Here is a 13,556-nt window from a genome sequence, read left to right on the forward strand (position 1 = left end):
TCCTACTGAGATACAGTTGCATTTGAAATGTGTGTAATAAACTGTAACTGAAGCAAAATGCAACTGATGGTTTCTTGACAACATGTAACTGGCTGAACTGATCTCTCCCTGTTTCCACTCCAGTGCTCTTAAACGGCATGAATTGAATGAAATAGTAGCATGCAGTGGGGCCCTGCTCTCATTCCCACCTGTGCGTGATGGGAGATGCTTTGGCCTTATGTTAGCATCTATGAGCTCACATCTGCTCAGTGTGTGTAAGAAGCAGCACAGTTTGGCCCATTGTGGATAATCTGGCATGGTGCTCTTGTAAGCTTTGTGCTTCATGATAGAATAGATAAGGTTATTTCCATTTGAAAACAACCTGTTGTCTTCACGGGATGTGTGACGTGCAGTACATACTGGGAGGTGACGGTGAATTCCAGCTCCTGTAGCTCTGTGACCACGGAGAATGCCAGGGCCAAGGGATTCACTATGTTGAGGCAGAGGACACTGGTAGACCTGCGTTAGCAGCAACAACAATGGAGTCCTGTGACAACTTAAAGACCAACAGATTTATCAGTTGTAAGCCTTCATGAGCAAAACCCCACTTTGGGCACGAAAGCTCATGCCCAAATATACCTGTTAGTCTTTAAGGTGCCACAGGACTCCTGGTTATTTTTGCAGAAACAGACCCCTATTGCTGCCCCTCTGGTACTTGTCTTCTGTAGCAGCAGCACCTGAATGTCTGTGCATCTTGTATTGCAGGTGTCAATAGGACTGAGACTGGATGGGCTTCTGGACCTCTCACGGCGAGCTTGGAATTCCAGACGGGAGTGGATTCTGAATAGATTCTTTGGGAACCTGGGAATATCTTATAAATGGCAGGCAAAGGCCCTGACTTCTTCAAGATTATGTTTATCAGTGGAAAGGACTCCTTTGTGTCAATATGACATTTTCCGTCTTCCAGTCTGACGACACTCCTAACAGGCTGTGTGGCTTGGAGTGGGTGTTCTGAAGAGGCAACTTGGAGAAGCTACAATGGCTTTGGCATCTCCAAAGACCATGCCAGGGGACCTGGTGCAACCGGAAGAATTGTTGCTTGATAATGAAAACTGTCACCATTTCCTGTCTGTAAATGTCATCGCAGTAGGTAAGTGAAAGCTGATCAGCCCTGGATTTCATTTTTGTGGTTTTTAAAACCTTTTTGTGGGTTTTCTTTTGGAAACTATGATCTTATGAGGGACATCTAGTTTGCTCGGTTATGGGCTGCACTAGGGCAATGGCCCTCAAACTTTCCAAATTACTGTACCCTTTTCAAGAGCCTGATTTGTGTTGTGTACCTCCAAGCTTTTCCTCACTTAAAACTTACAAAATCAGGCATAAAAGTGCAAAAGACTCAGAGCATGCTACTACTGAAAAATGACCAACTGTCTCAGTTTTACCATGAAATTAGAAAATAAATCAATTGGAGTAATCAGGTAGGTCGAACCTCCCTAGTCCAGCACCCTCAGGACCTGACCCATGCCAGTTGAGAGAATTTGCTGGACCACGGAAGGTCAATATTGTTTAGCAGCATTACCACCACTTCCACTGCTTACTGGGCTCTTAAGCAATATTTAGAGGTAAATTAATGCCAAGAACACTGAGAACCAGGACTGGTGACTGCAAACAAACTTTATGGGACCACAGGAAACTTGGCCACACCCATAAGAGGTCATCTGGCTAACTAAAATCATGCTGGATAATGGATATTGTCAGACAAGACAGTGCTGGATTAGAGAGGTTCAGTCTGTACATACCTTTTCAGTATATGTATGCAGAGCAGTAGAAACAAATCCTTGTCTGTGCAATTTTAGTTTGGGCTGACTTTGCTGGTGCTTTTTATGTAGCCTGCTGTAAAACTAGGCAAATATCTAGATGAGTTCATGTACCTATGGAAGACCTCTGATTGCCCCGGGGCACACACATGCTTGTTTGAGAACCAGTACTAGAGCTGTCCTGTTCATAAGAGGTTCTGGGCAGCTGCCTCAGGCCCCAAGCTTTGGGGAACCCCATGCAGCCACCTCATCTGTTGTATGGATGGGTCCCAGGGTGGTAGCAGGGAACACCCCACCCCACCACTACCACCACTGCACTTGGCTTCACCTCAGCAGTGGGATGTAGTGTGGCCAGGCCCCAGAGTGCTCTGGGTCCTACCACTAAGAAGAAGTGAGCACAGTGGGCTGGGAGAGGGTGATGGGGTGGAAGAGAGCAGGCTGCCATGGCACTGGCTCCCGAAGTCACAGTGAATATGTCATGAGGGGTGGGAGGGGGATCTGACCTTTGCAGCCGCCCAGTGCCAGGCTCTCCAGTAATCCCCCAGCTCAGGGGAGGAGTGGGCAGTTTATTCACAGCTTTCTAGCCCCGGAAGAGAGGAGGGGCAGGGACAGAACATGCAGGCTCCTCCTCAATTTGCAGCTCCTCTGAAAGTGCTGGTGGGGATGGGGATGCAAAAAGTGTGGGGTTCTGGAGCTCCAGTGTCCAACAGGCATGTGCATGGTGGGGGCAGCCAGGATGTCCATGGGCTGCAGGTGGAGCCTTAATGGGCTGCATGTGGCCTGCAGGCCACAGGTTGTCTGCTACTGCCCTAGCAACACAATTTTTCATAGTACTATGCTGGGTCAGTTCTAAGCGGGGGAGGGGAGAATGTTGAATCATGGGGTCAATTAGCACCACTTCACATTGCATCTCTTCAGTCCTTTGAGATCCAATGCCTAAGTACTAACCCAAGCTCAGCTGACCCTGGGACAGCTAGGAGGATTGCCATCTGTAGTGCTATGGGTAAACAGTATCTGGTTTACTTAGCCTGGATCTTTATGTCAGCATGGTGCACAGAAACCTCATGGTAATTAGCACATGGAATGCTTGAGTCATTTGCCCAAAATTGCACATTTTTTGTGTGCGTGTGCGCGTGCGCGTGTGTGTTTCAGGGTTAAAATCCAGCTTTTATTTGGCTTGCAGTGTGTGGCGCTGGACCCTACTCCATAACTCACCCTAAATGCCTGTGTTTCTGGCTGTCGTTTGAAGGGATTGAAATTGGATCTATGGTTATAGATGTTGCTTTGCAGAAAAGAGCTGCTTGCTTTATCACTGTTCATAAGTGCAGCCCATAGACTGTGGTGGGATAATTTGTGTTTATGAATTTGTGGTACATAGTAACCTAAGATTATTGTGGTTGTAAAGACAGATAAATGTAGCAGTAAATTCAGATTTCAAATGCTACCTGAGCTATGCTAGGCCTAATAATCTCTTTATGCAGGCGATCATATTTAGGTCTCAACAGACTACCTTAATGTTTTTGAGATGCACTTGAGTAAAGGGGAAACTAAATTGTGATCACCAGTGCTTTAACAAGGTGTTAACCAACATCACAAACTGGACATCCCATCTTGTTGGAGTCTTATAACGACAATCCATGTTTAATATCATTCCCTAATGTGTTGAAATTGGCAGACCTTGCACTAAAAAGTGGCAGGGGTCTAAATTCACAGAGAGATTGGGAAACCAGAATAAGCGTACCTTACATACTTACCTGTCTTCAAACAGCACTGGACCAGGTGGGGCAGAGAGGTCATCAAACCAGCTGGGATCCAGCATCTCCACGGCTTAAGAAGGATGTGCTTTTGCAACAAAAATGGGACTTTATGGGAAAAGAGGTGACTTATGAGGTGATACGTGGCCCAGATGGGGCAATATGACCCCTGATTTGTTAAATGGTTCAATATAAACCTGGAGAGTCTGATTTTCAAAATGGGGGTGGTAGGTGTGCCCAGAGAAAAGCACACATGCCCTTGTACCACAGAATGTGTGAGCCTTCCCAATGTGCCTGCAAAACATTGTGTACTTCTGTTCTCCTGCAAAAGCATAGGATGCAACTAGTGCACATGCAGAAAGGTGTGTGCATGCATGCACCTGTTAGTCCAGGTACAAGAATCAAAATGCCACCTGATGCAGCCACAAAATCAATGCATTTGCACGTGCCAATAAGCACTTTCAAATATAGAACCAGACAACTGTACACATAAGCATCTAAATATCTGGTTTTGTGCATCCAGATGCAAGCTGTAGCAGGCGATGGCAACATGCTGATCACCCTTCCCACCCCTGCTGTGACAATTTGGCCTGAAGTGTAAATCTGATTAATAGTACCTAATAGTTTTCTGAGGAAAAAGCTGAACAATCTGGTTAAGCTTTACCATCTCAGTCTCTGACGTTGTGTATTCATTTTCCTTGGAAGCCTGGTTAACAGTGGATGCCCCTGATAATGAATTAATTAACTGGAGCATCCTCACTGGAAAGTGGGCAACTTGGTGACTTGTTCCCTTTGCTAATTAGCTGATGTAGGCTGAAAGCAATTAATACATGTAAAAATTAAGCTGGCAGGAGAGTTATTTACAGGTAGGGAATGAATTTCTCTACACAGTGAGAGAGAAGGAATTTAAGACCAACTTGTAACAGTCGTTTGCAGTCACCATTAGTAAAATGACATAATTTTCTTGTTCAGGGCATTTGCTCTGGGTAGCTCTTGAACTCAGATTATGGAGATGAAACCTGCTGATCAAGTCAATTGGCTTGATCCTTTGATGGCATAACTGCATTCCACATTGGGACAGGGACTTTAGATAGTTGATGCATAGAAAATGATGAACTCGCCCAACCAGTTTGTTGAATTCTGTTAGACACCTATATAATTGACTTGTTCAGCCAAAACCAACCAACCAACCAAACAGAATAAAAAAACCCAAACAAACATACATTAGAAACCATGGAATATACACCTTTAGAATGGCTAAATTTACAATTGTCAGTAAATGTAGATGCCTCTGTGTGTGGTATGGAATTCTTTCAATGTGTATGACTTTGAAATGCTGTTTCATGGAAGTGATATGCTGGTGTCAGTATGAGTTATGTTAGAGGCCTCAGGGATTTGTCCCTTAAAAATACAATTTGGAAACAACTTCTGCTTTCCGCAAACATGATACAAATAAAAGGGACAAAATGGGAAACACTGAGAACTCTGACAGTGTGTGGTCCTGACCCACCTGAGTGGCCTTGAAAGGGTAGCTTACAAATGACTACTTAGCAGGAGTTCAGTCTTTTTTAAAGACACAGATAATGGATGTAATTATTTGTTTGCTCTTTCCTCTCCTGTACTGGGAAGTAATCTTGGTATGTGTATGGTCAGCAAGGCTGTATCTGTGGGCTAGCATTCAGATGACTGCATCGCATTTAATGTGGAAAATACAGAGTTGTGAAAACACAGGATGTAAACTGGGGACCTGAGGCAGTGAGGTTCATGTACTGATTGCTCCTCAGCCCCAGAGACCATAGCAATAGGTAGTTCCACTTCAGCAGCATGGCTGAGTAGCTGGCTTTGCAAACTCTTTCCATCCCTTAGGTCACAATTCAGTGTCTTTTCTCAGTATTCAGGGGCTTCTGCTTTCCTGGGTCATGTGTACTTTAATCTGTGGCGACCCTTGTGGGAGAGGAAACAATGAGGCCAGTCCTTTCAAGAGGAGGATTAACCTCCAGTCTGCCGTGGGCCAGTTCATAGTTTCAGTTCTTTACTGATTGCTAAGCTCTCTTTGACTCATGGGACACCATGCAAATTGTCTTAGCTTTGAGCATTCGAAAGCCTGGGATTGACTATGATAGAGAAGAGGTGAGTAAAAGAGAAGCTGATTAAAAAAAATGAATGGACTAGAATAGGTAGATGAAAAGCTTCTGTTTTTCCTGCCTCATACCACAAAAACAAGGAGACAATAAATGACAATAAAAGGAGGAAATCAATACTGATAAAAGAGGAATCTTTTTTATACAACACGGAACTCATGGAAATTGTGGAAGTGAAGAACTTTGTAAGATTCAAAAAGGGACTGGACATTTTATGTGGATCACACACACACCCATCTGCTGTTATGATATTCTTACACCTTCCTTTGCAACATCCTCTGAGGCTGGCTGTTGTCATACAGGATACTTGGCAAGATGGACCTCACGTCTGATCCCCTTTGGCAATTTCTGCATTCTTACATAGTCTGAAAAAACAGTGAAAGGAACTCAGGATTTGGCTTCATGCAATCTGTCAGCAGGAAAAAAAACATATGCCTCTGGCTTCCCTGTGGTCTTCTAAGCAGGGGGAGAACATGCATGCTGTGTCTTTGTGCAAGACTGTTGAAAATTTTGGGAGCACAAAAGGTTTTTGTGGTTTTTGTCCTTATTTGTTTCCATTCTTATGGTAAGAACAGTTAATATGACATATTAAAAATTGTATGATCTTATATAGAATGAAATGTCTCCTTTTATGGCTTGTGCTAATGCAGCAGCATCGATGTTCCTGGGAGTGTAGACATGGCCCAAGTTATTAATTTATTTGATGTGAGAAGAATATACATATAAATTATGTATTTTCCCATCATACTCTTTAATATGCATAGTACTCTCATGAATGAAACAATGAATTCACAGTGCTGTGACTGTTTTGGGTAATATTGACTGCTAATCTGGCTCTTGAACCACGGAAGTCAGATTATCTCTGCTCTAATCTGTTACCTTGGGTGTGGATGGAGATGTTTGTTTCGGAAAAGGTCGTCTTATTTTTTGCCACTAGCAAAGTTTTGTAGTAAAAACTGTCTTTTATTCATGATACAATCCAAAGTGATTGATAGACTAAGATATTAAGGTTTGATTCCTAGGGGGAGCTTAGGTTTAGTTCCATTAACTTGTACATGGACGTCACTTCAGAATTCTGACAGTAGGTGTGCATACGTGCACATGCTTTCTCTCTCCCGAGTGGAAGTCTGAACAACTAGCCTTGTTCTATAAATAAGATTCTGTAGCAATTTTGGAGTGTGTTGCATGTTGAGAGCACTGTGCAGACATTTAGGATCTGATCTTTCAAACATTTAGGTATACATAAATCTTATGTGAGCGGGTCCATTAACTCCAGTGGTACTCTTTGCACAAGCAAAGGTAACACACACTTAGGTGTTTGCCAGATTGGGACCTAACTAACCACTCAGTCTTCTATAGCATTGTTATGAGGTAGCTGGGTAAATAGTAGGATCTTCGTTTTATAGGCCTTGTCTACACTAACTCACCCTCCCCCGTCGATTTAATCTATGCAACTTCAGCTGCACAAATAGTAACTGAAGTCTGCATACTTACTGTGGTGTATTCTGTGCAGCAAGGTGGGTGGGGGCTGCTCTCCCGTTGACTACAGTTACTCTTCTCATTCTAGTGGAGTACTGGAATTAATGGGAGCAATTGGAGGTTGATTTATTGCATCTAAGTGGACATGGTAAATCATGATAAATCAGCTGCCTGTGGTTCCAGGAAATAAACAGGTTCTCGACCTAGGCTTGACACAGGTGCTCAGATCCTTTCAGTGCCACATGTTTCAGGTTCTCCATATGTAATATATAAACTTGCTAGACTTTCAGGTGCTACAGGACTGCTTGTTTTTTGGAATGTAGGAGTTGAGGCTTAACATTTAAGAAGTTATCAGATCACATGGAGATTGCATTTCTATAGCATCTTCCATCCAGCAAAATAATTCTTACATTTTTGAAAAAAAGGTTTGAAAAAAATTGAAAAATTTCAGCCTAAGAATGGAAAATTTCATGAAAACGTCTTCCAAAAATTTACATGATTCTACCAGTTCGGAAAGTTGTTAGCACGGATCTAACAGAAAGTGTGTGTGTGAGTCAGAAACAGACACACACATGCAGAATAAACATAGCAAATAATTATTAGATTTTAATAGTTGCAATGAAGCAAATGTGGTTTCTTCACCTAAAGCCTCAATAGTAGTTTTTGGGTTGGTACAAACAAGCCATTTTTGAACTAGAGGGATAGCAGATTATCAGATTGGGATAATCCACTGATGGATTAATTGCTCCAACATTGATCCACCATTAGTGACGACAAGCCCATAGGTAGTGAAACGGAGGCGTAGAAGAGGGATGTGGTTTTCCCAGGGCTAAAGGAAATGTGAGAGGTAGGGGCAAGATTAGACTGCAGGACTTCCTACCTCACGGTTTTATGAAGATTCCAAGGTAGAGCGGGGAGCTGGAAGTTGAGACTGGTGGGATCTAATCCTTTCTGCCCCTGGCTTTGTCTGAACAAGTCGTATGCTCTCAGCGTGGCTCAGCTTCCTAATGTACAAGATGGGATAATTCTCAAGATACCAAGTTCATAGGGTTACCAAGTTTGTGCTTTGAGATTCTTTAAGACATGAAAAGTATCTACAGTAAATTCTTCCATATCTGGCAGCCCTGGGACTGGGAAGATGCCAGATATTCTGGATAATAGAGAGGTATACCTAGCAATGCATCACACGAAAGAAAAACAAGATATTAAGAAACAAACAAAAATGTATGCAGAGACTTGATTTACCATCAAAAGTAGTATTGTGCATTGTAAATTTATACTGTATTTGCGGTATTTATTTGTATTTACTTTCACTATACTCTACTCACGGAAAATGTACCTAAAATTGACTTATGGTTAAAATGCCAGTTACCTGAGAGTTTTGGATGATAGAATGCTGTACATGAAAGAGTTTACTGTAATAAAACGCTCTGCCACTGTCCTCTGTTGGATAGAATGTCCTGTCCATGCTGGCAGGAACAGATGTAATTGTCTCTCCCTAGTGGCTGCAGCTTACAGAAATGATGCCAGATAGTACCAAGGTAGAGGTGAGATTATTATCCAACATATTTCAGATATCTGGTATCACTTCTCAAATGCACATGTCTTTCAGATTGCTTTTAGTTGTTCTAGATCAGCAGTTCTCAAACTGGGGGTTGGGGCCCCATTTTAATGGGGCTGCTGGAGCTCACTTAGACTTGATGCAGCCCAGGAATATAGTCTGAGCCTCATCACCTGGCTGGCAGGGCTGAGGTTATGTGCCTCTTCCCTGGGGCTGAATCTCTGGGTTTCAGCTTTGCCCCCACTGCAACCAGGGAGTGGGGCGTTGGGTGGGTTTAGGTTTCAGTTCCCTCTCTTGTAGTAATTTTGTAATGTAATGTAGTAATTTTGGTTATCAGACAGGGGTCACAGTGCAATGAAGTCTAAGAAACCCTGTTCTAGATTTTCAAAATTTAGGTTTATGTTACAGGCATCAAGTGTTGTTTGTTACACCGACTTTGGCCTCAGTAGAAACTATTAAAAAAAAAAATCTAATAAAATTTCTTTGGTGTTAGAACCCACAGCATTTTATGTCTGTCCAGAAAATCCTGTTTCCCCTGAGCTCTGTAATGGTTTGTAGCTTCTGAAATAAAATGGTTTTGGATCAGAGCTGCACAGCCAGTGACAGGTTTGATTATTATTATTTGTTCACTTTAGGATTCTGTCCACTTTTATATTCTACTCAAATTAAGTTCTTTGACGTTGCAGACCTTTCTCTCATTTGCAAATGACAGTGATGATAGTTTTCTTTCTCACTCTTGCAAATTGGGTTGGCAACGGATTTGAAAAAAGAGATAATGGAATCACAGAAATTTAGAGATGAAAAAGATGCATTAGATCATCTAGTCCATTCACCCTGCTCCCAGCAGCACAGGATTAAGAGCAGTTATTCTGCTTGCTGGTACGTTATATAAATGTATTTTGCAGGATGATGACTTTATTTTTAGGATAGATTGTATTTTGGGGCTCTCAAACAGTAAGTGCCTTTTTTATTTATGGAAATATTACAGATGGCTGTATGGTCATGTGTTTTTGAGGGACTCCATGAAAAATATGTGGAAGGAGCCAACAGTATCTGTGTTTCTGTGTCACTCTCGCAGCATTCCAGGGAAAGTGGGCCTGATCCCAAACAAAAGCTGGCCTTCTGCAGATGAATCCTGCAGCCCTGCTCATGACCCTATACAATCTGTTCTGGTGTTACTTCATAAGGGCTCGTCTGTACTACACAGTCCATCTTCTAGAATTCAGTTTTGCACGTCCGGTAGAGACACATGAAATCAATCCATCTGGAGTCAGCAGTCATCCCCTATATTCCTGCCTATTGCAAGGAGTAAGGGAGGTCAATGGGAAAAACACTCCCATCAACCTCCCTCAGTGAAGACAGTCAGGTAAGTTGATTTCAGATACGTCAGTTCTAGCTATGCAGTTGCTTTGGTGGCTAAGGCTTTGTCTACACTACCAGGATAAGTTAACCTAGTTGTCGCTAATCCAGCTACAGGATTACCGTAACTGGAATTGACGTAGTTTAGGTCAATTTACTGTGTGGTTTGTAGTGTCTTGTGCCAACATGAGGTGCTCTCTTGTCAACTTACCTTGCTCCTGTTGGGCCCGTAGAGTACTGGAGTCATCCAGAGACCCTGCCGTAAATTTAGTAGATCTTCACCAGACCCACTAAATCAATGTCTGCTACATCAGTCACAGCAGTGTAGACCTAAGCATAACTGACTGTTGTGTAGCTGTCACCATCCTACTGCACTCTTCACTCATTTCAACTTGAACAGCACAATAAGTGCAAAACATAGCAATCCTTATTACAGTAATAATCTCTGCCAGTGACCAGTTCCCAATCCTTTCAAGGAAGGTTAAAAAAAAAATCCTCTCACAACACAACAGATTGGTTGCTCCATCTGGCACCTGGTGAGGTGCCGGACCGGTTTCTAGAAGTCCACATTGATTAATCAGTTTGGACTCTGAAATATTAAGCTTCATGTGGCTCAGGCAGGTGAACATATGCCCAAGAAATGGGTTGAAGGAAGAGAGGTAGAAGGTTAGGCCCCTTGCTGATGTAAATCAACGTATCTCCATTGATGCTAACCAGCATGTCACCAGATGCCAGCAGTCTGGTCTTGCATCTTAATTCATTGCTCTCTGGGGACCTTGAAATTCTGTGTTATTCCCACTTTTGTCAATTAAGATAGCAACAGCTTTTCAGACCTGTTATGCCCGAAGGGAAGAAAAATGTTCTTTTTTTGTGTGGGTCATGACTAATTGATCAAATGTATTAGTAAGTAAAAAATAATGGAACCTGCATAATGAGCTGCTATGGAACAGTTTTCTTTCTAATAATTGTGTGACCTTAAATTAGCATTATTACCAAAATCAACAGTGAGGCGGATGTGACAAGTTGAATAATCCTCCTTCTCAAATATGTTCCAACACGTCTGGGCCTCCTTTGCCATGTGGACGTGATGAAAGATTGCTATGCACAGACATACAAAACTCCATCCACTTAGAATTACTCACCAGGCCAGAGGGGAGAGTACTGGTAAGACCACCTTGGCTATGAAAAGGTACTGCATTGCTTGTCCACATGAGCCATACCACTAGCATAGCAAGTTTTCACACCCAGGGCTGCATGAAGCACAATTGCATGAATGAAAAGCTGTTTGAATTGACACGTGCTCTCCGAATGCAATGTTAGTTGAAGTTAGAGCATCATGAAGTACCTCTGTGTCAGGGATGAGGTTTGAATGAATGCTGGGACTATGCTACTGATGTGTAGCGGGGAAGGGTACATGCTCAGATTTAGATGACGTACCTCTTTATTGGTAACGTTTCTGTAGCGTAGTTCAGTTTATCTGAGACTTCCTTATTGCATTGCTAATGTGTAGTCAGTGACCAGCATAGAATCATGAGGCCAAATCCTGAAATTTTTATTCAGCCATTACTTAGAGAGAACTCACTAGCTTAACTCAGAGTTTTGCTTGGACAAACTGGATGAAAATGGAATAAAGGCTTTGGATAAAGTTTTACACTGTAGCAGACAAACTCTAGTTTGTGTTTCCAGTTCTGCCTGCTGCATGACCCCAGGCAAGTCACTTTGCCTTTCTCCCCTATCCTTTCCTTGTCTATTTAGATTTAAACCATGACTATCTGTTAGTGTGAGTGAACACTGTGTCTGGGGCCCAGTCCTGGTAGGAGCATCTAGCCAGGACTGAAATAATGATAATAATAATAATAGAGAGCAGAACTTGGCATATAGAATTTAGAGTTGGGAAACTCATGGGAGGTTCCATGGTCAGATGGAATTGTCAGGGACTGACTCAGCCATTTATGAACCAACCTGCTATTGTTAAGGCAGTGGTTCCCAAATGTTTTGGCCTGTGGCCCACCCTGCTTAACGTAAACCTTTCCATGGACCACCAGCCAACCACCCACAATAACCAAATGCCTTCATTTATATCCAAATGCCACAAATACTAAACTATTCATATTAAGCTACTGGAGCTAAACTATAACATGGCGTATATAATGGGTAAGAAAAGAAATATTAATAATCAAAATCAAAATAATGAAACAGATTAAATGCTTTAATGTTCTTATGTTAGTTTACCAAACTTCATTTTAAATACTGTAAAATAAAGCATTAGTTTGTGTCCAAAAAACCAAAAAGTTTTGATGTTGTCTTTATTTAGAGCAGGGTTAGGGAACCTTTTTTGGGTTGGGGGCCACTGAGCTACAGAAAAATCAGTTACAGACCACACCAGTGAGAGGCTACCCCCTGAAAAAAACAAACTAGGGGCTAGGAGAGCTGGGTGGGAGAGGGGCACCAGGAGCCAACCAGGGCTGGGAGAGCTGGGTGGGGCCTGGGAAGGTGATGGGGGTGCAGGAGCTGTCCATGGTGATGGTGAGGGGATGCTTACCTGGCTCACACTCCACATGGCTCCAGGTAGTGCCCTCCACTGCTCCCATTGGCTGCAAGTCTGGCCAATGGGAGCAGCAGGAAAACCCTCCCAAAAACAGTTTTGGGTGCTGCATTTCCCCAGCTGGCAGGGAGGGGGAGTGTCAGCATGTGGAGCCACATTTGTTTCCCTCCACAAACCAGATCTGGCCACAAGGCTCAAGGCTGTCCCTCATCCATAGCAATAAAGTGGTGCTCATGGGAGACAGGGGCTGCCCCGGGGCTGGAGTGCCATTGTGAGCTCCCCACTGCAGTGAGGAGTCAGCCCCGAGCCTCACGGCCCATCTTCAAGGCGGCTGTGGACCACAGTTTGAGAACCAGTGTGTTAGGGACTCCAAAAGGAACTGAGCCCTGTGGGATTTGCTGAGCTAGAAGCTTGGTGAAATATGAATATGTACAATATGTATACCTGTTGAAAAAACACTCATCTCATACTGATATATTCTATTGCAGGGACCCATAGGTATAGTCCCAAGAAAAACAGTGGCATCTGGCATGTCTTTTGCAATGAAGACTGTGGAATAAGTGAAGAGCCCATTACAAAAGGCAAAGGTTGATTTCCCAAAATCATTCTGTATCCTAGGCAACATGCATTTTAGTTTAGAGCTACCTAATCTAATTTTGTGAGTGAGATAATGTGCAAAGAATGAAAAAAAGAGGCAATTAATTTTTGTCAGCATTCACATAAGTGGCAATCAATCTGCTTCTACATGAGACAGTGTGGTCTTGTGAATTGAGCATGAGGTTGGGAGTCAGAAACTCCCCCAGCCTAATCCCCAAGCATGTGTGGTGTGTCTACACAGCAAAGTTATTTTGGAATAATGGCCACTATTCCAAAATAACTTTGTGAACGTCTACACAACACAACTGCTATTTTGAAATAGCG

General features: G+C 42.9%; 1 protein-coding gene across 1 annotated transcript in view; it reads left to right on the plus strand.

The window, feature by feature from the left end:
• PLCH2 (phospholipase C eta 2) overlaps positions 1 to 13,556 on the plus strand; it is a 395,254-nt gene that overhangs the window by 36,588 nt on the left and 345,110 nt on the right. The window contains exon 2 of the mRNA XM_074975802.1: positions 745 to 1,129. Within this exon, the coding sequence (XP_074831903.1) occupies positions 1,018 to 1,129 (112 nt within the window). The 5' untranslated portion in view covers positions 745 to 1,017. The remainder of the gene's footprint in view (positions 1 to 744; positions 1,130 to 13,556) is intronic.

The sequence above is a fragment of the Carettochelys insculpta genome, chromosome 23 (genome assembly GCF_033958435.1).
Source record: "Carettochelys insculpta isolate YL-2023 chromosome 23, ASM3395843v1, whole genome shotgun sequence".
Lineage (NCBI taxonomy): Eukaryota > Metazoa > Chordata > Testudines > Carettochelyidae > Carettochelys > Carettochelys insculpta.